Genomic DNA, 24,017 nt, shown 5'->3' on the forward strand with positions numbered 1-24,017 from the left:
GCACAGCCACCGCTTCAATTACACATCACCTGGCAAACCGAGACATTCACTGGGAACATCGTGGTTTGGGGGGAGGGGGCAGATTTTAGAGGAAAGGAACAAACAGGCAAGAGGAGGAGAAGGGAATACTTAACACGTCGTGTGCTGTCCTGTTCTCCCCTCAGAAAGCACTTAAGCTTTAAAATAAAGCCGAGACGAGTTACAAAAGTCTCTTGGTAAAAAAATAAATAAATAAAACTATTTCACCACAAAAACCCTGTAGTGATCTGGGCAAGGATCTGGGCAAAGAGTCAGAGAACACATGAAAAAATGCGAGGATCTACTGAACGGGATATGGTCTGATTGGGGTCTTAGCCTATGAAAACACAAAGGACCCTGAATGGATCTAGGATTCCACCCTGGGACTGAGTGTTAACGTAATCAGGTGGATTCAGGTGGGTAGCTGTGTTGGTCTGAAGCGACAGAACTCAGCCCAGTGGTACCTTCAAGACCAACAAAGTCCAATTCTGGGTATAAGCTTTTGTGTGCATGCACACTTCTCCAGATCTGAAAAGTTTATACGCAAGCTTGTGCCCAGAATGAAACCTCGTTGGTCTTGAGGGTGACTGCATTCAAGCTTTGTTTGTTACGATCAGCTGGTTAAGCTTTCCTTCAGAAGAGCAACACTGCTAAAGCCAATGGGGCAGCTCTACAAAGAACTGCCGCTTCAACAAGTTTAAGAAAAGTGGTCAACCTACAAGGTGGGAAGTGCAGCAGTTTACCTCCTTTGCTCTTTTGTCCTCCCCGCCCCCTCCCCTTTCTCTTTCAAACACTCACTGGCAAGAAATAAATAATTTGCCACCTCCAGCATAAGAAAACGGCAGAGATTCTGCATGCACACTTTTGTTTAAAGCACAATCTAACTGGCCAGCGGTAACCAACTCGCAGAAGAAAAATGTAATAAGTCATTTCTCGCTTCACGGGTGTGGGGGCATTTTTTTTAAACAAAGTAAATAAAATTAGGTGCCATTTTTTTTTAAAAAAAACCTTAGATCTTTTTGCTGACACTCATTCAACTGGAGTACTGGGACCTCCTCATGCACATCTTCACAAATATACCTTATAACTGGGGTGGCCAATGGTAGCTCTCCAGATGTTTTTGCCTACAACTCCCATCAGCCCCAGCCATTGGCCATGCTGGCTGGGGCTGATGGGAGTTGTAGGCAAAAAAAACATCTGGAGAGCTACCGTTGGCCACCTCTGTCTTATAATCAACACCTCCCCGTATTGGCCAAGTGTTTAAACGGGATTGAATCACCCATCCCGAAATACAACCTCAGGGGTAAAAGGAGGGAAGTACAGTCATGCTTTGACATGCACAGAGGGCATTTAAAACAACAACGGCTTGTTTGCATTTCTCTCCATTACTGTCTTTGCATTAAAAGGTGGGAAATGTCGCATTCCTGTGGCACTCGGGAGTTGGCGCAACCTCCCCCTCTTCCGTGAGTAAGCGGCCCTTCACACGTCATGTGCATCATAATGCACCGCTGCTTTGATTCCCACTAGCTCAGGCCCTTGTGAAGACCAGGGCTTGGAATGGGTCACTCCACTGGATGCCACTGGACTCCGTTGACTTGCACTGTGTGGTCCGCCTCGAGTCTCGGTGAGAAAAGTGGACAATGAATAACATAAGCGGTTATCTAAAGGACCGCCTCCTTCCATGTGTGCCCGTGCCCCCATCTACAGTTCGCAGGCAGCCATCTCTTGGCTACCCACCACTGAGGGTGGCCCAGCTGACATCAACCAGAACCGGGCCTTTTTTGTGGTGGCTCCGGCTGTGTGCGGTGGGCTCCCTGAAGACCTCTCTTCTTGGAGATTGTCTTCAGGAAGAGCTGCAAGGCCTACCTGTTTACCAGAGCTTTTGAGGGTATTTGAATGATTACAGGGGGGGGTTGCCAATCCCCAGGTGGGGGCAAGGGATCCCCCCCTTTTGGAGGCCCTCTCTGCACTTCAGGGTCAGCTGGGGGGGGAGGGCCATGTCGTCTAGGCACTCCATTATTCCCTATGGAGACTGATTCCCACAGGGTATAATGGAGGATTGCTCTGCAGTTATCTGTGGCTGGGGGGGGGGGGCCTGTTCTTTGACGTAGATGCACCAAATTTGCAGCACAGCATCCAATGACTCTCCTCAAAACACCCTCCAAGTTTCAAAAGGATTGGACCAATTCTATGAGCCCCCAAAGAAAGTGCCCTTATCCTTCATTATCGGCAATGGCGAGAAGGCATTTAAAAAGTGTGCTGTCCCTTTAAATGTGATGGCCAGAACTCCCTTTGGAGTTCAATTATGCTTGTCACACCCTTGCTCCTGGCTCCGCCCTCGAAGTCCCCAGATACTTCTTGGACGCGGCAACTCTAGTTGTGTGGGGGGGGGCTGCTCTTTTATCTTTGGTTTTAGCTCAGGTGGTTTTAATTACTGTTGTAAGCCGCCTTGAACCAAGAGCAAAGCTGGGACAGAAATGCTTAAATAAATAACACACAAGCAATTAACAGCATTATTGACATGAACACCACCAGAAAACAAAAAATACTATTCCCGTCCCCCATAAAACTAGCTACTGAAAACGAAAGCTGGAACTGCCCCCTGGGTTATCTCTACATTCTCACTCCAGAAAACGATAATAATCTGATAGACACCTCAGGTAAGGGTCGCTCGGGGTCCGCCTTCCTACTCCCACTTTGGCCGCTCCTCCTCCAACAATAAACCTGAGGATATTTAAAAAAATATTCATGTACATACCCGGACTCCTGAGGTGAAATGTCCTGTTCCTGACGAGTCCTAAAGATGATAATGCAGTGAAATAATCCAAACAGGGGGAGTCAATCCAAAAGAATAGTCCAGCAAGGAAAAATATATCCAATATTATAAGAAATCCATGGTGATGGGGAAATATTAAAATGTTCAATACAATCAGCACCCTTCAAACAGTCTCCATTAAGAAGCAAGTCCAACGTCAAAAAAAAAATCTGATTTTTGCACGGGTGAGGCATAGTACAGAAACATTCTATTTTAAGTGCATGTTCCAATGCCAGCGATTTTACTTTAAGAGGTAATGAAAAGGTGAAACGGAAAGTCTTACGTAGCGGTAAAATTATACTGAATTTTCAAAGAGGAAACTTCCTGCTCCCTGCCTTGGAGACAGAATGTCCAGAGACTCAAGGAAGAATGCGAGAATTGGTTCGCATGCGCAAGCTACACACACTTTTCTCTCTCTTCATTTGTCCCAAAGGCACAAAGCGAAAAATGCAGGGTTTTTTTTTTTTTTTAAAAAAAACAAACCACACGGAATCGATACGACGCTTTACACTTCGTTCCTAAAATGTCAGTTTAAAATTTGGATAAACTATGTGCGTGCCAGGCCGCCGCGGATTATTCTTCATTTTGGATTGACTTCCCCGCCAATGGATTCTTAGCATGTTTTTTAAGGGTCTTTTTGGCCGATATTTCACTAGGATGCTTCAGGAACTGGACATGACACTTCGGAAGTGCTGGAAAGGTCTTAAGTTTCTTTCTTTATTGAAGCTGTCTTCCTTATGCCCTCACATCCATTAGAGGCGGAGGGTATTCCTTGTCTCTCCCCTAAGAGCACACTGATAATGAAACAAAAAAGCCGCATCGTTGACTAACAGTAACCTGTTCTGCTGTCTTATTCACCCACCAAGAACTACACAAAAGCATACAACATGAAACATTAAGAGCAAGGGACAGGTCACAGTTACAGGTCAATAATGCGTTTGCCAACACTGAAGCACAATGGGTCGCCTCAAAAGCCAAGGGTGGTTTTCAAGCGCTCTATCGTGCTTGGGTGGGAAAAGACGCCTGGAAGAGCCCACTGTTAGCTGTGAACGGCCCACACTGTCATGTTTTGAGGAAAAACAGTTTGCTATACTTAAAATGTAGTTTTCAGTGAGGGAATTGCTTTGGTAAATAATCCGCGGATTATTGTTTAGTCTGCGGACTAAAATTTAGCGCTCGGTTTAAAAGCCGGCCCGTCGCAGTGAAATCTGTTACAGTCCGAAAGATTTCTTAGCAAAGGAAAAGAAAAGCAAAGAGCACGAAAAGAGAATGCAGGTGGGCAGACTAACCTTTAGTATGCAGACTAAATAACGGCCAGGTAAAATGCACAGGAAAGCCACAAGGAGAAAAACAAACCTACGAAAAGGGAAGTGAGCACTGACAGGAACTTTTGACCAAAAAAAAAAAGTTTTAGTGTGTTTGCCATTTATTTGCAAGTGTACCTCATCATGACAAAGCATAGCTGATTTGTTCAGTTTAGTTCACACAATTTTGTTCTGAAACGGCAGGGGCCCCTGGAAAATACACATGTCAGGTTACGACTCTGCCTGTGTGACAACGAAGCCACGAAAAATTTCTCACATAACCACCGTTAGGCTCTGGCTTGCAGTGCGACTGCCCTACGATCCAAGATCACGTATTGATGACATTAGGCATCCTAATTTTATTCATTCCCTGGGGAGGGGAGAATCCAAAGGAGCGCTAATGAGAGTGCCATGGGGGGAGGGAGGGCCTGAACAACAGAATTTCTGTACTTCCAACACCACATGTGTTTGTAAAGTGCGGTCAAGCCTCCGCTGTGGTATGGCGACTGCCATGGGGGTTTTCAAGGCAAGGGGTGTTCAGAGGTCGGCTTGCCGTTGCCTGCCTTTGAGTAGCAAGTCTGGACCTTCTTGGTGGTCTCCCATATCGGTACTAACCAGGGCTGACCCTGTTTAGCTTATGAGATCGGACTAGACTGCGCCGCCCAGTTCAGCGCGCTCCAACACCACTCTCTGAGGACAAATACCCCAGACGTTACGGCTGGTTTGAAACAGGTTTGATCCCTTGTGAAGGATACTAGCTCTCCCATCATCGACCCATCAAGGCCAGGAAGCGTGTATGCTTCCACCATCTCACTTTGGCCATGAGTACTCCTCACTTGTCAAAAGTCTGGGGAACAAGGGGGGCAATTAGAGAGGCCACTGGGCTCTACGGCACTCTTACTGACATCACTGTTAGTGTACCAAGGCCCAGTTCAAAACGGGATCAAGAAAAACCAAGTTGTTGATACTCAATGAGTCCTCTTGAAAATAGGTTGTTTTACCCAAGCCCGTTCCTATTTGGGCAGGGGATTTGCCCAAAATCATACCCACCAGCAGTTCAAATCTGACTAGACCAGGTTTCCCAACAGATATCTATGGGACTTACTTTGAAGTAACATATTCAAGACTGAGTGAAAGTAACAAAATACGGTTAACAATGGTTGTATGGAACGGACACACAGTGACATCTGAAGAACCGAAATGACTTTTTCAGCGCCACAGTGAAGTAATCAGAATATAAGAAAACATATCCCTTTGTCCAACGCTGATCCTAAGAGTTGAAGTAACGACGAAAGAACAAGAGAAGGGTGCATCTCTACTAAGCAAGGCCTGAAACAGTCTGTCTTCATCTTATGTGGTTTTTCCGTTGCCGGAAAGCTCCTTAGGCTGGAAAGACTTCTTCCAGCCTAAAGCAGGATACCGCCCAAGACTGATTATTTCCTTTTGGTGGTGGAAAGTCCCGTCAAGTCACAGCTGACTTATGGCCACCTCACAGGGTTTCCAAGGAAAGAGATGAACCAAAGCGCCATCGCCTCTTAACTTGCGGTAAAATCTGTACTGTCCGTTCTCTTGAATCAAACCACTGAGCTCAGACAGTTCAAAGAGCCGCAGGCGTGGTTTTATTACATTTTCATCCCACTCTTTTTCCAAGCGGCTCATCACGAACGCCTTCAGAACTGACAATGGGCAAAGCTTTATCTCTAGGAGTGCACAGGGCTGGGCCTCTACCGCATGGTGCCAAGGCAAAGCTAACTTCTGGTGCTCCCACTCCCACACTGATAACGTCACTGAGTCACATGGAAGTCCCACAATTTGGCACGTCCCCAGAAGGCCAGCGCCCTAGACAATCCCCTAGTTTGCCTAGTGGCATGGCCGGCCCTAGGAGGGGACAATACTGTGCACATTTATTCCCAAGGAAGGCCCACTGAGCCCTCTCTATGAATAAAGTAGCTCTAGGGTAAGCCGTAATAACAAATGCTTTGGAAAGGGATGCTGGAAATTATAGATAAAAGGTATGAAAGGGGAAGCGTGCATTTCAAATGATTATTTACAAAGGGGCTTGGGGGTGGAGCTAGAACATATGAACATATGGAGCTGCCTTCTACTGAATCAGACCCTGGGTCCATCAAAGTCAGTATTGTCTACTCAGACGGGCAGTGTCTCTCCAGGGTCTCAAGCTGAGGTCTTTCACGCCTACTTGCCTGGACCCTTTTGAGTTGGAGATGCCAGGGATTGAACCTGGGACCTTCTGCTTATCAAGCAGATGCTCTACCACTGAGTCACCATCCCTCCCCTTAGACATATGAACATATGAAGCTGCCTTCTACTGAATCAGAGCCTCGGTCCATCAAAGTCAGTCTTGTCTACTCAGACTGGCAGCGGCTCTCCAAGGTCTCAAGCTGAGGTTTTTCACGCCTACTTGCCTGGACCCTTTTTAGCTGGAGATGCCGGGGATTGAACCTGGGACCTTCTGCTTACCAAGCAGATGCTCTACCACTGAGCCACCATCCCTCCCAAGATGCACTTGATTGTATAACACCTGTGTTCACGTTCCCCATTCTGTGCAGCTACTCAGTATGCAGTCACAGAAGCAATTACGTACATGCGTGTACCACCTCAGGGTCCACACTTAGATGTGAATCCCAACCCCAAAAGAGTTGAAGGTCTGTGAAAAATGGAGAATGGAATCCTCTACACATAAATTAGAGACTTATCTTTCACACCACCCTCCATGCAAAAGACACAGTGCTCCTTCCTCGTCGCCAAAACCTCCAGCTTCAAACCTTTTTGGGCCAAAAGGTCACTGCTGACAAGAACAGAACTCGGAAGACGATGTCTTCTGATGCGACAAACCAAGTAGGCTTGAAGGGGTTATGGAGAACATTCTACACAGCCATCCTGCTTGCCGTCTCAAAGCGTCTGAGCTTTCTTCCAGAGAAAATCCAGGAGCTTCGAGATTCCAGCCGAAAGCTCCGCTCTGGCACTGCACAAGCACTGCCCAGGGAGTGCCCTTCAATTCGGTGATTAATGTAACTACTGGGCTGATAGGTGAAAATGAACCGAACACAGAGAAGACTGGGCTTCTGCGTGTCAGGACTTGCCAGTAGTTGCATCTCTGTCTCCATGGGGGGGGGGGACAGCTGAGCCATTCCAAATCCAGTGCACAGCTGCAGCATGTTTGGGAGCACCCAGGATTCTTCCATCCCCACAGCCCTTAAGGTCCAAGCGGCTGTGCTCTACAGGATGCAAGTGGCAGCAGTAAAAATGTCTCTGGCTCTGTTCAAGCGGCGCATGGTTTCTGTACCAGGCTGTGAGAGGAAACGTCTACCACGTGCCCAAGGAACTATGAAAGTGCTTTCACGTCAAACATCAGCGAGAGTGTACTTCAGCCCACTTGGCAAAGCAGCTTTTTCTTTTCCTTATCTTTGCTGCGCTACCGTCTCCTTGGACCAGCAGGCATTACCCAGCTATCATGGCAGGAACAGGTCTAACACTGAGTGGATAGAAGACCAAAGCTCCAACAAGTGTGTGTTATTCTCATCCTCTCAGCTGGGGCTACTTTTCTTGTGCTCAGCATTTCCCAGTAGGCTCTCTGGGTCCCTAGAGACCAGGGCTTATGGTAGCCTGAATCCTTGGCCGAGCTTTTACTGAGGATATCTGGGCCACCTGAACAGCAATGGTTTGGTTTCTTGCAAGACCTTCTCCAGCAGGTGAGCTTTCCTTGCAGCCTGCCTCTGAAAGGGGTAAGCAGCCGCCCAAAAGCATTTTGAATGGACGAGCTCAGAGCATCTTAGACAGGGGTCCTCAAACTACGGCCCGCGGGCCAGATGCGGCCCACTGAGGACGTTTATGCGGCCCGCCGGGTTATGGCAAAATCAGACCGGAAGTGACGTTCGACCTAAACTCGCGTTAGCAACGCACACTTCCGGCACTGGGCTGAGGCGGCGGAGACAGAGTGTGAGGTGATACCGAGGTGAGGTGAGTTCCCAGGCCGGGGTGTGTGGTGTGGGGAAGGGAGAGAGATGCAGAAGACGGAGAACTGACGGCCCGCGGCCTCGTACAGTAACGGCAGTTCGGCCCTCCAACAGTCTGAGGGACAGTGAACTGGCCCCCTATTTAAAAAGTTTGAGGACCCCTGATCTTAAAGGTGCACGGAATGCAGAAGCCTCATTGTGGGCTAAACTTCCTGAGGCAGGATAATCTTCTCCTCTCTTTCTTGGATGCAAATTGGGTCAAACACTGTCCTCAGTCTACGAGACGAAGGAGGAACCTGTGCTCGGTTCACAGAATGCTCTTCTCATAGTTCACTTATTACCTAAAAGTGCATTTAAGCCGATGCTACATAAAATGCCTGAAGCAATGCACAACGCGACAGTGCAACATCAGAACAAGGGGAAAACACACCCTTTAATAAACCAACCACATTTAAAATTTCACAGCTGTAAACTTGCCATCAACAATACAACCTAGCTGGCCAACAGAACTGTTTGAAAAGTCTTTGGAAATAAAAGTTTTAACCTGGCAGCGAAACAAGCGCAACCAACTTGCGGCATAGATCTCAATGCAGGGAGTCTCAAAATGTTATTGCTAGCAGCCATACATGATTCCAGTCTGAAGGACGTTTGAATCACTATGAGGGCATGGAGTTGGAAGGGACCTCTAGGGTCATCTAGTCCAACCCCCTGCACAATGCAGGAAACTCACAAACCCCTCCCCCTAAATTCACAGGATTCTCATTGCTGTCAAATGGCCATCTAGTCTCTGTTGAAAAACCTCCAAGGAAGGAGAGCCCACCACCTCCTGAGGTAGCCTGTTCCACTGAGCAATCGTTGTAACGGTCAGGAAGTTCTTCCTCATGTTGAGCTGGAAACTCTTTTGATTTAATTTCAACCCATTGGTTCTGGTCTGACCTTCTGGTCACAGAAAACAATTCCACACCATCCTCTAGATGACAGCCCTTCAAGTACTTGAGGATGGTGATCATATCACCTCTCAGCCACCTCCTCTCTAGGCTAAACATCCCCAGCTCCTTCAACCTTTCTTCATAGGACTTGGCCTCCAGACCCCTCACCATCTTCGTCGCCCTCCTCTGGACCCGTTCCAGTTTGTCTATATCCTTCTTAAAATGTGGTGCCCAAAACTGAACACAATACTCCAGGTGAGGTCTTACCAGAGCAGAGTAAAGCGATACCATCACATCACGTGATCTGAACACTAGACTTCTGTTGATACAACCCAAAACTGCATTTGCCTTTCTAGCCACCGCATCACACTGTTGACTCATGTTCAGCATATGTTCCACTAAAACCCCTAGATCCTTTTCGCACAGACTACTGCTAAGACAAATCTCCCCAACCTATAACCATGCATTGGATTTTTCCTACCTAAATGCAGAACTTTACATTTCTCCCTGTTAAAATTCATTTTATTGATTTTAGTCCAGTTTTCCAGCCTGTCAAGGTCATCCTGCATCCTGTTTGTCTTCTTCTGTGTTTGCAACCCCACCAAAAGGACCATTGGAGGACAACAAAGGAGGCCTATTATAATTCTTGCTGTGAAAGAACCCTTAACCAACAGCAGAAGAAGGAACGTTGTACAAGGGCTCATCTGGTGATCCGAAAGCTAGATAAACAGCAGCTGGCATGCTTGAAGCTTTAAAGGTAAAACTGTAGCACCCTGAATTGGGCCTGGAGGAGAAGCGGCCAGTGGAGGTAGTCCCTTACGAGCGGTGCTGTGCGTCCTCTGCTGCCCACACTTGTCCACAGGCAAGCCGTGGCATCTTGCAGTAGCTGAACTTTCCAAACTATCTTGAAGAACAGTCTCACATAGTAGGTGTTGGATTAGTCAGATGAGAAGGTTACTTATATGTGGATAGCCGTTATGAGATTTTGATTAGAGAGGATGAGGAATTGCCAGTGAACCAGAAAAGCAACCCTGGCCATGGCTGCCACCGGAGATCTCAGAAGCTTTTCTGCAACTGAATAAACATATGGAGCAGAGGTCCATCAGTGGCTGTTAGCCACAGCATATTGACAGAGCTCTCTGCGGCAGTGATGCTCTGTATTCTTGGTGCTTGGGGGGGGTGTAAAGAGTGGGAGGGCTTCTAGTGTCCTGGCCCCACTGATGGACCTCCTGATGGCACCTGGGATTTTTGGCCACTGTGTGACACAGAGTGTTGGATTGGATGGGCCATTGGCCTGATCCAACATGGCTTCTCTTATGTTCTTCTGTGACACAGAGTGTTGGACTGGATGGGCCACTGGCCTGATCCAACATGGCTTCTCTTATGTTCTTCTGTGACACAGAGTGTTGGACTGGATGGGCCATTGGCCTGATCCAACATGGCTTCTCTTATGTTCTTCTGTGACACAGAGTGTTGGACTGGATGGGCCACTGGCCTGATCCAACAGGGCTTCTCTTATGTTCTTCTGTGACACAGAGTGTTGGACTGGATGGGCCACTGGCCTGATCCAACAGGGCTTCTCTTATGTTTTTCTGTGATACAGAGTGTTGGACTGGATGGGCCATTGGCCTGATCCAACATGGCTTCTCTTATGTTCTTCTGTGACACAGAGTGTTGGACTGGATGGGCCATTGGCCTGATCCAACATGGCTTCTCTTATGTTCTTCTGTGACACAGAGTGTTGGACTGGATGGGCCACTGGCCTGATCCAACAGGGCTTCTCTTATGTTCTTCTGTGACACAGAGTGTTGGACTGGATGGGCCATTGGCCTGATCCAACAGGGCTTCTCTTATGTTCTTAATTCCATCAATGACAAGAATATCCTTGTTCTTGAATTCACCTGGACCCAACAGCCATAAATGGTGAATCTGAATTCAGCAGAACAATGCTCAAGGAACCCAACGCAGGTAGCTCATCAGAGATGGGTAATGTCAGCACGTTGATGAAATCACCATCCCATGTTTTTCTGATGATCCCTCTCCCAGCAGCATTATAAATATCTAGATATTAATGAGAATTGGGGATAAAAGAGAGCCTTGCAGGACTCCACAAGTTAAATACTGGAGGTTACAGCAGAAGCCACTAAACACTACTCACAGTGTCGTTCGGACAGGTATGAACTGAGCCACTGGAACGCGGTGTCTCTCCACCAACAACCCACAAATATTTGAGGGTTGACACTATCAAAAGCCACAGACAAAGCCTAGAAATGCAGCCACATGCCACCTGACAGATGCCAGAGAATCAACTGGGACCACCGCAACAAGCTTCCGTTCTGCACCCTGCACTGACGGCATCCAGGACATTGGTAAAATCCAACAGCGTGAGAACTGTAACCTCACTCCCTGCTCAGCTGCCTTGACTGATAACAAAAAAAAGAAGCAGGCAAGTTACTGAAGATAACTGGCCTGGAGATATTCTTTGGCAGAGGATTATAAACATTTTTTTTTAAACTCCCTAGTGGTGCTGCATGTGGGTGATGACAGTAGCAAGAAGGAAGGGCAATTTGGGATGGATCGCCAACTGGTAGCCACTCCTGCTCCATCGTGCTTAACGGGGATGGAATTCTAGCAGCAGCTCCTTTGCATATTAGGCCACACCCCCTGATGTAGCCAATCCTCCAAGAGCTTACAGGGCTCTTAGTACAGGGTCCAGGGATAGAATTCTAGCAGGGGCTCCTTTGCATATTAGGCCACACACCCCTGCTGGAGCCAATCCTCCAAGAGCTTACAGGGCTCTAAGTGCAGGGTCCAGAGATAGAATTCTAGCAGGGGCTCCTTTGCATATTAGGCCACACCCCTCTTATGTAGCCAATCCTCCAAGAGCTTACAGGGCTCTTAGTACAGGGTCCAGAGATAGAATTCTAGCAGGGGCTCCTTTGCATATTAGGACACACCCCTCTGATGTAGCCAATCCTCCAAGAGCTTACAGGGCTCTTAGTGCAGGGTCCAGAGATAGAATTCTAGCAGGGGCTCCTTTGCATATTAGGCCACACACCCCTGATGTAGCCAATCCTCCGAGAGCTTACAGGGCTCTTAGTGCAGGGTCCAGAGATAGAATTCTAGCAGGGGCTCCTTTGCATATTAGGCCACACACCCCTGATAGAGCCCTGTAAACTCTTGGAGGATCGGCTACATCAGGGGTGGGTGGCCTAATATGCAAAGGAACCCCTGCTAGAATTCTATCTCTGGACCCTGCACTTAGAGCCCTGTAAGCTCTTGGGAGGATTGGCTATAAGTGCAGGGTCCAGAGATAGAATTCTAGCAGGGGCTCCTTTGCATATTAGGCCACACCCCCTGATGTAGCCAATCCTCCAAAAGCTTACAAGGCTCTTTTTTGTAAGCTCTTGCAGGACTGGCTACATCAGGGGTGTGTGGCCTAATATGCAAAGGAACTCCTTCTAGAATTCCACCCCTGGAAGTTACCCCACAATGGAAGAAGGAAATCTCCACGGCAGAGCCCTCCTTTTTAACGTCCCAGCCCTCCCTTGCAACTAAAGGCCCCGTATCTGGAGTCCCCCACACGGCTGCTCCTACATAAGGCAAGAATCCCCTTTTTATCCTAAATAAAAGACTTGGAGATGAGCGATCCAAGCTAAAGACAAATGGCTGCTGCTCTTTTTTTTTTAAAAAAAACAGACACTCTGTATGATAAACAGCAGTGACACCAGGGAAAGGGGACTGCCAAAGGTGGGGCAAAGGAGGGCTTAGGAAGGACCCCTCTCTTTTGGGAGTAAGGTGCATTCAGGCCTTGAGGCCTCCTCTCTTCTCTTGGCTGTGCCTGGCCTTTCTGTGGGGAACAAAGAGTGCCTCGCAGTCCGTCTGCCCATTCTGGGAACAGAGAATCCTTCAGGAACACAGCCCCATATAGTGTCACTGCACACAGAGCATCTCCGTCCCCAGCTGAAGAGAGTCGTCTGCTTGGACCTTCCCTGCCCCAATTTGTGTATTTTGCTTCCCAAGGCCAGCGAGGTTGCAATTGCAAACTAATCCTATCATCCAAGATAAAGCTAACTAGGCGGGAGAACTAGCAGGGAAAATACCAAGGACAGCTTTCCTGGCGTCGCTTCCTGGGAAGGCACAACCTAACTGCCCTGACATACCAACTGCAATGCCCCACGCTTGGGGCATGGGGGGCAGAGTCATACAAACCTTTGAGTACAGCGCTGAGCAAAGAAAGCAAATATAGAGATCTGTCACAAGACAAACGGTAACGTCTGCATTTAAATCTTCTCACGAACAGAAGCAGCTTAGCTTAAAAACCTATTATATATTAATTATTTCCTTGTTGGCTAAGCGATCAGATAGTCACGGGACCCTGTACTGAACTATGATGCAACCGTATACTTTCCTTCTTAGTTAAGAGATAGGAACAGTGTGCTCAATACACGATGTACTTCCTCCTTCCTTTATATTCCCCTAAAACTTCTCACACGCGCTGATCTTAAAGAACAGAAACCTGGTCCCAAAGACCTTGCTGTATGAGCAGAAGACCTTCCCACTCGTCAATGCAAGAGTGCTCCAGGGTCCCAAATCTAGCTCCGGGGGGCTGGGATATCTTCCAGAGGAGCTTTTCGGGAGCAGCAGGAGGCTGCAGAAACAGGGAGGGGAGCTCCACTGGCTCATGGAGTAAGATCTTTTGGCTCTACGCTTAAAAAGCATTCCAGGCATGTCCTTTTGCTGCGATACAACCCGCTGGGGAGTTGCAAAAATCCAATCTCCAGGCGTGGAGAAATAATGCACAGTGCCGGTTTACAGGGGGTATGGATGCATCTCGGTTCACTTCCGCTACTTGTGAGAATTAACACAGAGACCTCAGAGTTATACGTATATATATTCCCCACGTCATTGTTATTTTTTTTTTTTAAAAAAGACTCACCTTAGTCCATGGATGTGCCTTAATCTGAGGAAATTTAAATTCAGTGTAGTTTGGATTCATTTCTCTAATTTGTTCTCTTGTAGGGGTTCCAAGGACCTAGAAAATAGGAAGGGGAGACTCCTGATACCTTGGCAACCAGACAACAGTAACATTTATTTATTTACTTAAGTTATACCCCCCGCCTTTCTTCCGAATTATCGGCAGCGTTTGGGATGGCAAAAGCCATGGTTTCCCCTCTAAAATTAAGACAGGTCCCTGCTTCCAAACAGCTCTTCATCAAGACTGTGAAAGAGAGGCCAGTGCTCCCAGCACATGTATCTTGGTTCCACAGTGTGTGAATTTTGTTTCCACGGGTGCACGGACCCATTCACAAAGCTGAGCTCATCCTTACGTTATGCTAAAACAACTCCCACGCAAATTAAATAGCCGCCGGCTAAATTCCGGTGGCTTCCCTGTGAAGCGCTTCCAAGGCCGGTTTCTGGCCATCTGATCACCCCGGCACACCATGGAAATGCATGAGCAGCACGATCGTTCCATTCCATTTCTGGTGCATCCTTCCCACCCATCCCACTCCAATGTACGCTTCTACGCCACCATAGAACTGGCCAGGGGTGTATGCCCATTTGTCTGCTTCTGCACATGCAGAGTGGGATTTTTTTTGGGGGGGGGCAGGGGGGGGAAATCAACCCAGCCACAGGTCTGTGGTTGTGGTGCATTATCAATTTGGACGACCAACCACAGGCTCGTGGCGCTAGTTTTGCTGTCTGATTTAACATAAACTGTCCCAAACTCACGCAGTTTATTTAAAGCCAAGATACTGCCACGGCAACCTGCCCACCTGACCACACCCTCAGTCCTGTCTGACAGAAAAGGAGAAAACCACCTTGCTACCAGACAGCTTGGACAGGTCTTCCTCTTCCACACACCAAACTTGAAGGTTGAGCCTCCTGATTTTGAGTCCGCCCACTACTAGTTATTTCCACATGTTTTGTTATTGTGGAAGCTAATATTTAATGGACAATTAAGAAGGAAGAGTGACACAACCCCTGTAGAATGGATCCCACAAAAACAGGGTTGCACTTACCTGTAACTGTTGTTCATCGCGTGGTCTTCCGTGCAGGCCGTAGCTGGCCTCCGCACATGCACAGAAGTCACAACAATGAGCCATAATTAAACAAAAGTAGTGTTATCACACCTCAACATTATGCCCAGAAAAACCAACACAGCCGTACCTTGATTATTTCCACCAGCTGATCAACACCACTGTCCCCTGGGAAAATCGGTTGCCCTAGTAATAGTTCCGCCAGTACGCAGCCTGCTGACCAAACGTCTGAAGAAAAGGAGAAGACCCAAAAGGAAATAATAAGATGGAGGCACGCTAAATGAGCAGGCAGTTGGGGCAATTCCACGTATTGTGCGCTAGGCAGACCAAGTTTCACAACAATATACCAGGCTTCCCAGTGTGCTGCCCACAGAGGCCTCAACCCCCCGTCAAGCGTTTCTAGAAAGTGGGTGGGGCTCCTGCCTCAGCAAGACTTCCGATTGGCCGTTTTGAGATTTGTTTGGATATGCAGATTAAAATGACACTGTTTTGGTGGCAGATGCCACTACAATGTTGGTTCTATTCTCCTTTTCGCTCTCCTTTACCAGTTTATTATTATGTTTTTAAATCCTTGGGCTTCTTGGACTCCACCTCCCACGGTGGCCATTTTGTGGTTGTGCCCTCCCACCCCATGTCAGAATCCAAAGGTACCCATGTGTTCAAAAACATTGGGGACCCCTGGAGTATACAAGTGAGCAACCACGATTTACAAACAGATTCAGAATTACTTAATGCAAGGGAAGCAGAAATGTGGGAAAGGAGACCAAAGCTGCTAGTCCAGGTTTTTCTCTGTAAATTATGCGTATTGTTCATTCTAGGATCTCTAAATCATTATTTTTCCCCATAGAGACATAAATGAGTGTCTTCCACTGCTGGACTCATGCTTTCTCACGTGTCAAAAACTTGGGAGGGATCACTTAGGTGCCATCTGCCCACCAAGCGATGAAGTGAAAAGGGAAAGTGGCATTCCCAAGGATGCCTTTAGTCAGCCGCTTCTGAGTTGTGCACTAACAGCTGGAGAATGCCATAGAATCATAGAGTTGGAAGGGGCTATCCAGACCATCTAGTCCAGCCCCCTGCTCCATGAAAGATCAGCCTAAAGCATCTCCAACAAATAATCACCCAGCCACGTTTTGAAGGCTGCCAATGAAGGGGAGCTCACCGCCTTACTAGGCAGCTGCTTCCACCTCTGAACTACTCTGACCACAATTTTTTTTCCCCTAATATCCAGCCAGTACTTTTCTGCTTGTAATTTGAGCCCATTGTGTGAGGTGGCCTGAGAAGAAGAAGAAGACTGCAGTTTTATACCCTGCCCTTCTCTCTGAATTAGAGCGGCTTACAATCTCCTTTATCTCCTTCCCCCACAACAGACACCCTGTGAGGTGGGTGGGGCTGAGAGAGCTCTCTCAGGAGCTGCTCTTTCAAGGACCACCTCTGCGAGAGCTATGGCTGACCCAAGGCCATTCCAGCAGCTGCAAGTGGAGGAGTGGGGAATCAAACCCGGTTCTCCCAGATAAGAGTCCGCGTACTTCGCCACTACACCAAACTGGCTCTCTGTGAACTGAGCGACGACAAACTCTTCAGCATGCCACACACAATTTCTTAAACAAACATTTTGTAAAGGGCCCCCCTCCCCCAGTTCCCATTCATTTTAATTGGAACGTTTTTAAGTGAATGTGATTTTAAAACCTGTTGTATAATTTATTGTATGGATTGAGATGTTGTTAGCTGCCCTGAGCCTGCTTCGGCGGGGAGGGCGGGATATAAATAAAATTTTGTTGTTATTATTATTATTATATTATTACTAAGGATAATCAACCTGAGCACCCCCCCCCCCGCCCTGCTCCCCTCTGTGTTCTGATATCTTTGTTCTGTTCTCTGCATACTTATTTCTTCTACAAACGTGTTAAGAGTATTCGCTCTCTGGGATGAATGTAACTTTAGTAATAGGTTATCGGTCATTCAAAATGCACCATGGCATTGCGTATAATGGCAGGCTGTGAGCTGTGTGGCACTGCAGCAATGACTCGAGCATTGAAGGTTGGGTGTGATGTAGTAGTTAGAGCATCAACCTAGGAGGACTGACTCTGAATCCCTTGCTCATCCATGGAAGCCTGCCAGGTAACCTAGGGCTTGTCACAATCTCTCAGCCTAACCTACCCTCATAAAGGCTGTTGGTGTGAAGGGCGGGGGAGGGTGCAAAAAGCCGCTTTGGGTCTCTGATCAGGGAGAAAAGTGGGCTAGAAGTTAAAAAATAATAGTCACTCTGCATCAGCTCCACATTCTTAGATTCATCTTCTACGGTCCCTGAGGAGGGGGCTGAACCCAGACAGGAGACAAGCCAACCAAGCCAGCCTAGCCATATTTTAACAAGGCAAGCTGCAAATGGCAAAAAATTGGAGACTGAGGGAGTGATTTACCAGGGACAGGGGGCAGAAAACAGGAGCAGATAAAGGGATATGTTTTACAGCAGGGGTGGCCAACGGTAGCTCTCCAGATCTTTTTTGCCTACAACTCCCATCAGCCTCAGCTGGAATGGCCAATGGCTGGGGCTGATGGGAGTTGTAGGCAAAAAACATCTGGAGAGCTACCGTTGGCCACCCCTGCTTTACAGAGTTCTTCAAGGCCAAAACAATAATTTAAAAAACCCTCTGTATTACAAGGCAACTGGGCAAATGGCAAATAATGAAATTAAAGAATTGGCAAAAGCTAACTCTTTCTCACAGGGAAAAAAGAACCAAACGGTTAAGAGAGTGATGCAGCAGAAATCTGTCTTGGACAGATGGAGGGGGCTCCAGCAAAATAATAAAATGATCAGAATAAGCAATACTGTGCTGAGTCTCCGAATGCCCATTCCCTCCACCTCCATTTCAAGTCTCCATTCCCCAAATGTAAGAAGTCCACCATGCTGCTCTGACCAGCATTAGGAAGACAACATATGGAGTTCACTGATCTGTTCAAAGCTCCATGTTACTGTGGCGTTAGGCTAGGATCGGAGAGAACCAGGTTCAAATCCCCACTCTGCCAGGATACTTCCAGTGAGAAGAAAGGTGGGTTATAAAGGAAGTCAACCGCTACTAATACTATTGATTTAGAAGTGATGGCAGATATTCATATCGCTTTACTTTTGCTTCCGTGTACTGCCTTGAGGATTTTTAATGGAAAGACAAGAGACTACGTTTTAACAAATGGGTTCAGTGCATGTCGCGCTTCAAAGGAGATTCGTTTACATCAGAAGCATCTTGTTATCACATGAGAATTTCAGACTGATGCCAATTAAAGAATGAAAAGGCAGATACAACAGGACAGGAGGCTTTAGTCATTCAGAGCATTCTGGGCGGGTAAAATCAAGAGTTTACGACTCCAAATTACCATCTCAGATGGGACCTCGGGTTACTCGTTCATGGCAGTTCCATGAGGTTTTCCTAAAAAGGTCTAGTTATTTGCGGATACAAACTCTCTGGCTTCCACCGAAGCCTTAGACTTTCACAAAAAGAGAAATCACACTAAAACATAAACATTTTTTTAAAAAAATAAATAAATAAGAAAACATACATACCTATACTGGAGGTATAATCAGTGGCTCCAAAGATCAACTCTGGTGCCCTATAGTACCGAGAGCAGATGTAAGAGACGTTAGGCTCTCCACGGACCAGCTGTTTAGCACTGAACACAGGGAAACAAAAGAAGGATGGCACACGTTAGACCTGGAACTCAGCATCACTGAGATTCACCCTCGTGGCCCAAGAACGCAGGCAGCCTTCCTTGGCTGCAGTCCTTAAGGGGGTACTTGTGGAAGACGTCTACAAAGAGGCAGTTTGTTTAAAGCTGTGTAGGTTTGCAAGGTTTTATTCCTAGGCTGAAAGGAAGCCGCTGTGATAAATTCAAGCAATACTAGCTTTTCATACAGTCTACTACCTCATTGCGGGAACTAAGTTCACCCATCACAGAGATGTGGTGTTTTAAATACCATGAAGAAGAGCACACGTTTAAGGGACTCTCAGGGCAACCCCACCGCACTCCCAACCTTTCCTATTGTGCAAGCTCCGAGGGATTTAGCTTTTGGTTAGGGCTTTCGGAACTCCACAGGCAAGAGCTGAGGAGGAAGCTATAAGCAAAAGGGCAGTAGCCCTAGCAGCAGAGAGAAGAGAAACAGCACCTTGTTTTCCTCGTTTCAGAGGACAGCTGAGTTGATTTGCAGGAGGATAGCTAGATTCAAGACCAGCAGCAGAGACCAACAAGATTTTTGGGGAATGAGCTTCTGAGAGTCAAAGGTCCCGTTGACAAAGAAGAGTTGATTTTATACCCTGCCCTTCACTACCGAAGGAGTCTCAGAGTGGCTTACAGTCAGTCACCTTCCTTTCCTCTCCCCACAACAGATACCCTGTGAGGTAGGTGGGGCTGAGAGAGCTTGGAGAAAACTGTGACTGACCCAGGGTCACCCAGCTGGCTTTATGCGGAGGAGGAGTGGGGAATCAAACCTGATTCTCCAGATTAGAGTCCACCTGTCAGGACAGCGACTCAAGGAACAACTCAGGTCAACGGTTCAGTAGTTTATTCCAGATATCGTAAGGCAGTACACCAGATCCTTGCTAAGACTGACGTCTTAGCCCAATGCTAACCCCTCGCCCTAACCGTTACAATTCAAGTGCAAAGCGCGGCAAAGCAACAGCGGCTTTTGGCAGTACCCACTCCTCCCAAGTCTTGGGAGTCCAGGTGGTTATCTGTACTTCGTTAGCGGCTGACCTTGGTCGGTAGAAACAGCTTCAATAATAAGTTCCTCAGATAAGCATGCAGAAAGCAAGATGAGCTAAGCAGGAATGCATTCCAGCCAGATAATACTGTTACAGCAAAACCATGGCAAGAGGGATACAGAGAGCATAACTCCTGACACCATCGCTCTTAACCACTGCACCACAGCTAGCTCTTTCAGACACCCGACAGTCATACCTGACAAAGGGAGCTTTGACTCACAAAAATGTCTCCCCTGAAAATTGGTTTCTAAGGTGCTTCTGAGCTTGTGTTCCTTGAAGATTCAACCCCAGGGGCACTGGGATGAGGCCTCAGTTCAAAGTATGCATGAAGAAAGGTTAAAACGCATGGGGCTCTTTAGCTTGGAGAAATGTCGACTGCAGGGTGACATGATAGAGGTTTACAAGATAATGCATGGGATGGAGAAAGTAGAGAAAGAAGTACTTTTGTCCCTTTCTCACAATACAAGAACTCGTGCGCATTCGATGAAATTGCTGAGCAGTCAGGTTAAAACGGATAGAAGGAAGTACTTCTTCACCCAAAGGGTGATTAACATGTGGAATTCACTGCCACAGGAGGTGGTGGCGGCTACAAGCATAGACAGCTTCAAGAGGGGGTTAGATAAAAATATAGAGCAGATGTCCATCAGTGCCTATTAGCCACAGTGTGTATATATATGTGTGTGTGTGTATTTTTTGGCCACTGTGTGACACAGAGTGTTGGACTGGATGGGCCATTGGCCTGATCCAACAGGGCTTCTCTTATGTCCTTATGTGACACAGAGTGTTGGACTGGATGGGCCACTGGCCTGATCCAACATGGCTTCTCTTATGTCCTTATGTGACACAGAGTGTTGGACTGGATGGGCCATTGGCCTGATCCAACATGGCTTCTCTTATGTTCTTCTGTGACACAGAGTGTTGGACTGGATGGGCCACTGGCCTGATCCAACAGGGCTTCTCTTATGTTCTTATGTGACACAAGAGTGTTGGACTGGATGGGCCATTGGCCTGATCCAACATGGCTTCTCTTATGTTCTTATATCCCTCGTTTTCTTCAGCAAGGACTTCTTGCTGCCTTTCTATGGTAAGGTTCTCACACAGTTCTAGTTTTCTACTCTGACGGGGCCAAGAGAAATTTGGTTTATTTTCCAACCTATGTTGCCTTCAGACCTCATGGACAAACAAGAGCTCTGTACTAGCGCAAGCCATGAGAGTCAGCCCCAGCTCTAATAAGCGCTTCACAAAAAGTTTCACTGATTTCTTTTATCCCACATCTCTGCGGTTGGTGCGGCAATAATACCTGTATTCCAGCATGACATTACTGCAGATTTTCCTATCATGCATTCATCATGTTTTTGACCAGCCCTTCTTCTAGAGTGCTGTTCCTTGCCGTATTTTAGCCTAACAACCACCATATGAGGTAGGTTAGATTGAAAGAAATGACAGGCCCAAGGTCAACCAATGAGTTTCACCGTGGGGATCTGAACCTGCGTCTTCCCGGAACATACTCCGACAGTCCATTCATTACATCTCACTGTCTTTCAGCAGAGATCAGTATGAGAAACCAGTACACCGTGCCACAGAGTAGATAAAAATTAATGGTGGTATATCTGTGGTTTTCTACAGAGTTTCACTTTTGAAGCTATGCATGTTCAGGCCATCTTTGGAACATGACAGCACTCTGTTCCTTCACCTTTGGCTCATGGTTTTATCTGCCTTTTGATCATACGGGAGATGCCTTCCCTCTCTCTGCCACCACAGAAAGAGGAGATCCAGATGTAGGTTCAAAGCTCCAGACAAAGGGAGAGGAGGGAAAGATCTGAGGATACAGAGGCAGATAGAGGCATGGATCTTACGAGCATATATGCTGTGCTGAAAACCCTGGAGTTTGCAGAGATCTCTGAGCCACAGATGTTTAGAGAAAGAACACATCCCTGAGGAACCCCAACAGAGAAGATGAAGGTACAACTCCTTCAAGAAACAAAGACAATGAACACTTGATTCAACAGATGGAAAGCCAGAGACTTTGGAAGACGGCACGGATAACAAGGATAATGTGTCTAACATTAGGCTCAGTTCACACATTCTATACCATGCAGGGATTTTTGTTTCTGGAATCTGGCAAAAGACCTCATCCCACCCCATTTCTGATACCAATGCCAAAACACCATAAATGCTACTTCTGTCTGGATTTTCTTCCATCTACAGACTTTCCACAATCCTTTCCTTTGCCTATTTCAAAATAAAATTACGAATCCTTCCTGCAATGGTATTCCTTTGCTGTCTTTGCGATATCAAGACAACAAACCCAACATGGTATAATAGTCTGAGCAAGTAGAATGTGGGAGACCAAGTTCAAATTCTACCTCTCTCACAAAAACTTGACTGGTGACTTTGGGCCAGTCACTCTTTCAGCCTAACCTCCATAGGTTAGCGTGAGGATAAAAGTAAGTAAGAAAGAACCATGTATGCCCTCTCCCCTCAGTTCACTGGATGGAGGCGGGGTTAAAAATTTGAGAGAACAAGAGAGAGTTAAGTAAGCAAGCTCACTTGCACGGAAGAAAAGTCTCAGTCCCAACTTGCACAATGGCAGCTTAAATCTGTTGACAAGGGTATTTCTGACTAGTGAACATTAGCCTATCTTTAAATTAATCAGGGAGATATACTGGACCCAATGTTGCCCCTTACACCAGGCCGCTCAGAACTGCAAACAGTCATGTGTACTGGGAGAGAAGCAAATTTTGGACTCCTCTGGTTTGATTTAGAAAAGGATCTATCTACAGCAGAAGCTGCTCTGCTAAGCAACGTTTAGAGCTTTCACACAGTCCACAGAACCTTCTTCCAGCTATGGTGGTCCTTTCTCTACCAGAATTGCTCCTTAAGTTGGAAAAAAGTTCCCCTGGTAGATACTGCACAACCAAATACTCTAGGTCAGTGGCTCCCAACCTTTTCTGTCCCAGGGACCGGCCCCAGGACTGGCTGGGCCACTGCGGCCCCAGAGCCGGCAGGGTGGGGGCACCCAATTCGGCCTCCCTCTACTGCGCCTCCCCCCCATTTGCTCCTCCCTCCTCTGCCCCACCCCCCACAGCCCCCACCCCACCCCGCGTAGCCTCGCCATCCCCCGTTTTCACCATTTTAAGACCGGGGAAGGGGCCGTGAAACGCCTTCCAGGCCGACCTCCCCTCCTCCTCGATCAGCTGATCTGATCGGCAGGGAAAACCGCAGCAGCGTGGCTTTTTCAGCGGGTCGTTTGCCTTTTCTGCAGCGGTTTCCCCTGCCAATTGGATCAGTTGATCGGCAGGGGGGAGGTCGGCCTGGAAAGTGCTTCATGGCCCCTTCCTCAGCCTTAAAATGGTAAAAATGGGGGACGGCGAGGCTGCGCACGGGGGGGGGGGGGGGCAGCAAGGCTGTGAGGGGCGGCTGCGCAGCCCGCTTGAAAACAGGCCACAGACCGGTGCCAGTCCGCGGCCTGGGGGTTGGGGACCCCTGCTCTAGGTAATATAAAAGGTAAAATAAATTCTTACATTGCATGTCTAGATACTCATTGGGGGAAAATTATTAAAATATTATAGAGGCAGGAAATATATAAATGGGGGAGAAGAGGGGAAGTAGTCAATATGATACACAGGCTTGCTCCCTGGCTCATGATGGGGGCTGACTGCTCTGCAGACTTTGCTGACTTTCAAAATAGTGACTGGAACTATTAAAATGGAAACAGCTTTGACACACAGGACAGGATAATCATATTTATCCAAAACCAGAGCTCAGACTAAGTCTTAACACACCATAACAAATACATAAAGTTTGTGCCAGGATATTAAAGAAACCTACCTTCCAAAATCACAAAGTTTTAGGACAGCTGTGTCAGGGTCCAGCAAAAGGTTCTGTGGTTTTATATCCCGATGGCATATTCCAAAGGAATGGATATAGGCTAAACTTCGAAATAGCTGATACATGTATAACTGGAATATAAAGAAGAAATAGGGTATAATGAACCTTCAGTTTCAAATCATGGGTAGATGGTTGAAAGACTAACACCAGACAACTACAAATAAACGTACAGCAGTTAAAATTTGAAGTGCTGCCAACTCAGATGGCGAAAGCCTTCTGCTTCCTAATATAATGTAATTGATCAAATCCATAAAATAAATGGCAATTTTTTCCATTTAAAAACACTCTTTT

General features: G+C 47.1%; 1 protein-coding gene across 2 annotated transcripts in view; it reads right to left on the reverse strand.

The window, feature by feature from the left end:
- GSK3B (glycogen synthase kinase 3 beta) overlaps positions 1-24,017 on the reverse strand; it is a 121,906-nt gene that overhangs the window by 20,008 nt on the left and 77,881 nt on the right. The window contains exons 5-9 of one of the 2 annotated variants that reach the window (XM_060236806.1): positions 23,667-23,797; positions 18,641-18,747; positions 15,212-15,309; positions 13,980-14,075; positions 2,777-2,815 (exon numbers count right to left, since the gene is read on the reverse strand). In XM_060236806.1, the coding sequence (XP_060092789.1) occupies positions 2,777-2,815; positions 13,980-14,075; positions 15,212-15,309; positions 18,641-18,747; positions 23,667-23,797 (471 nt within the window). The remainder of the gene's footprint in view (positions 1-2,776; positions 2,816-13,979; positions 14,076-15,211; positions 15,310-18,640; positions 18,748-23,666; positions 23,798-24,017) is intronic. The other variant, XM_060236807.1, reaches the window with a different exon arrangement.

This window comes from Heteronotia binoei, chromosome 4 (genome assembly GCF_032191835.1).
Source record: "Heteronotia binoei isolate CCM8104 ecotype False Entrance Well chromosome 4, APGP_CSIRO_Hbin_v1, whole genome shotgun sequence".
In the NCBI taxonomy this organism is placed as follows: Eukaryota; Metazoa; Chordata; class Lepidosauria; order Squamata; family Gekkonidae; genus Heteronotia; species Heteronotia binoei.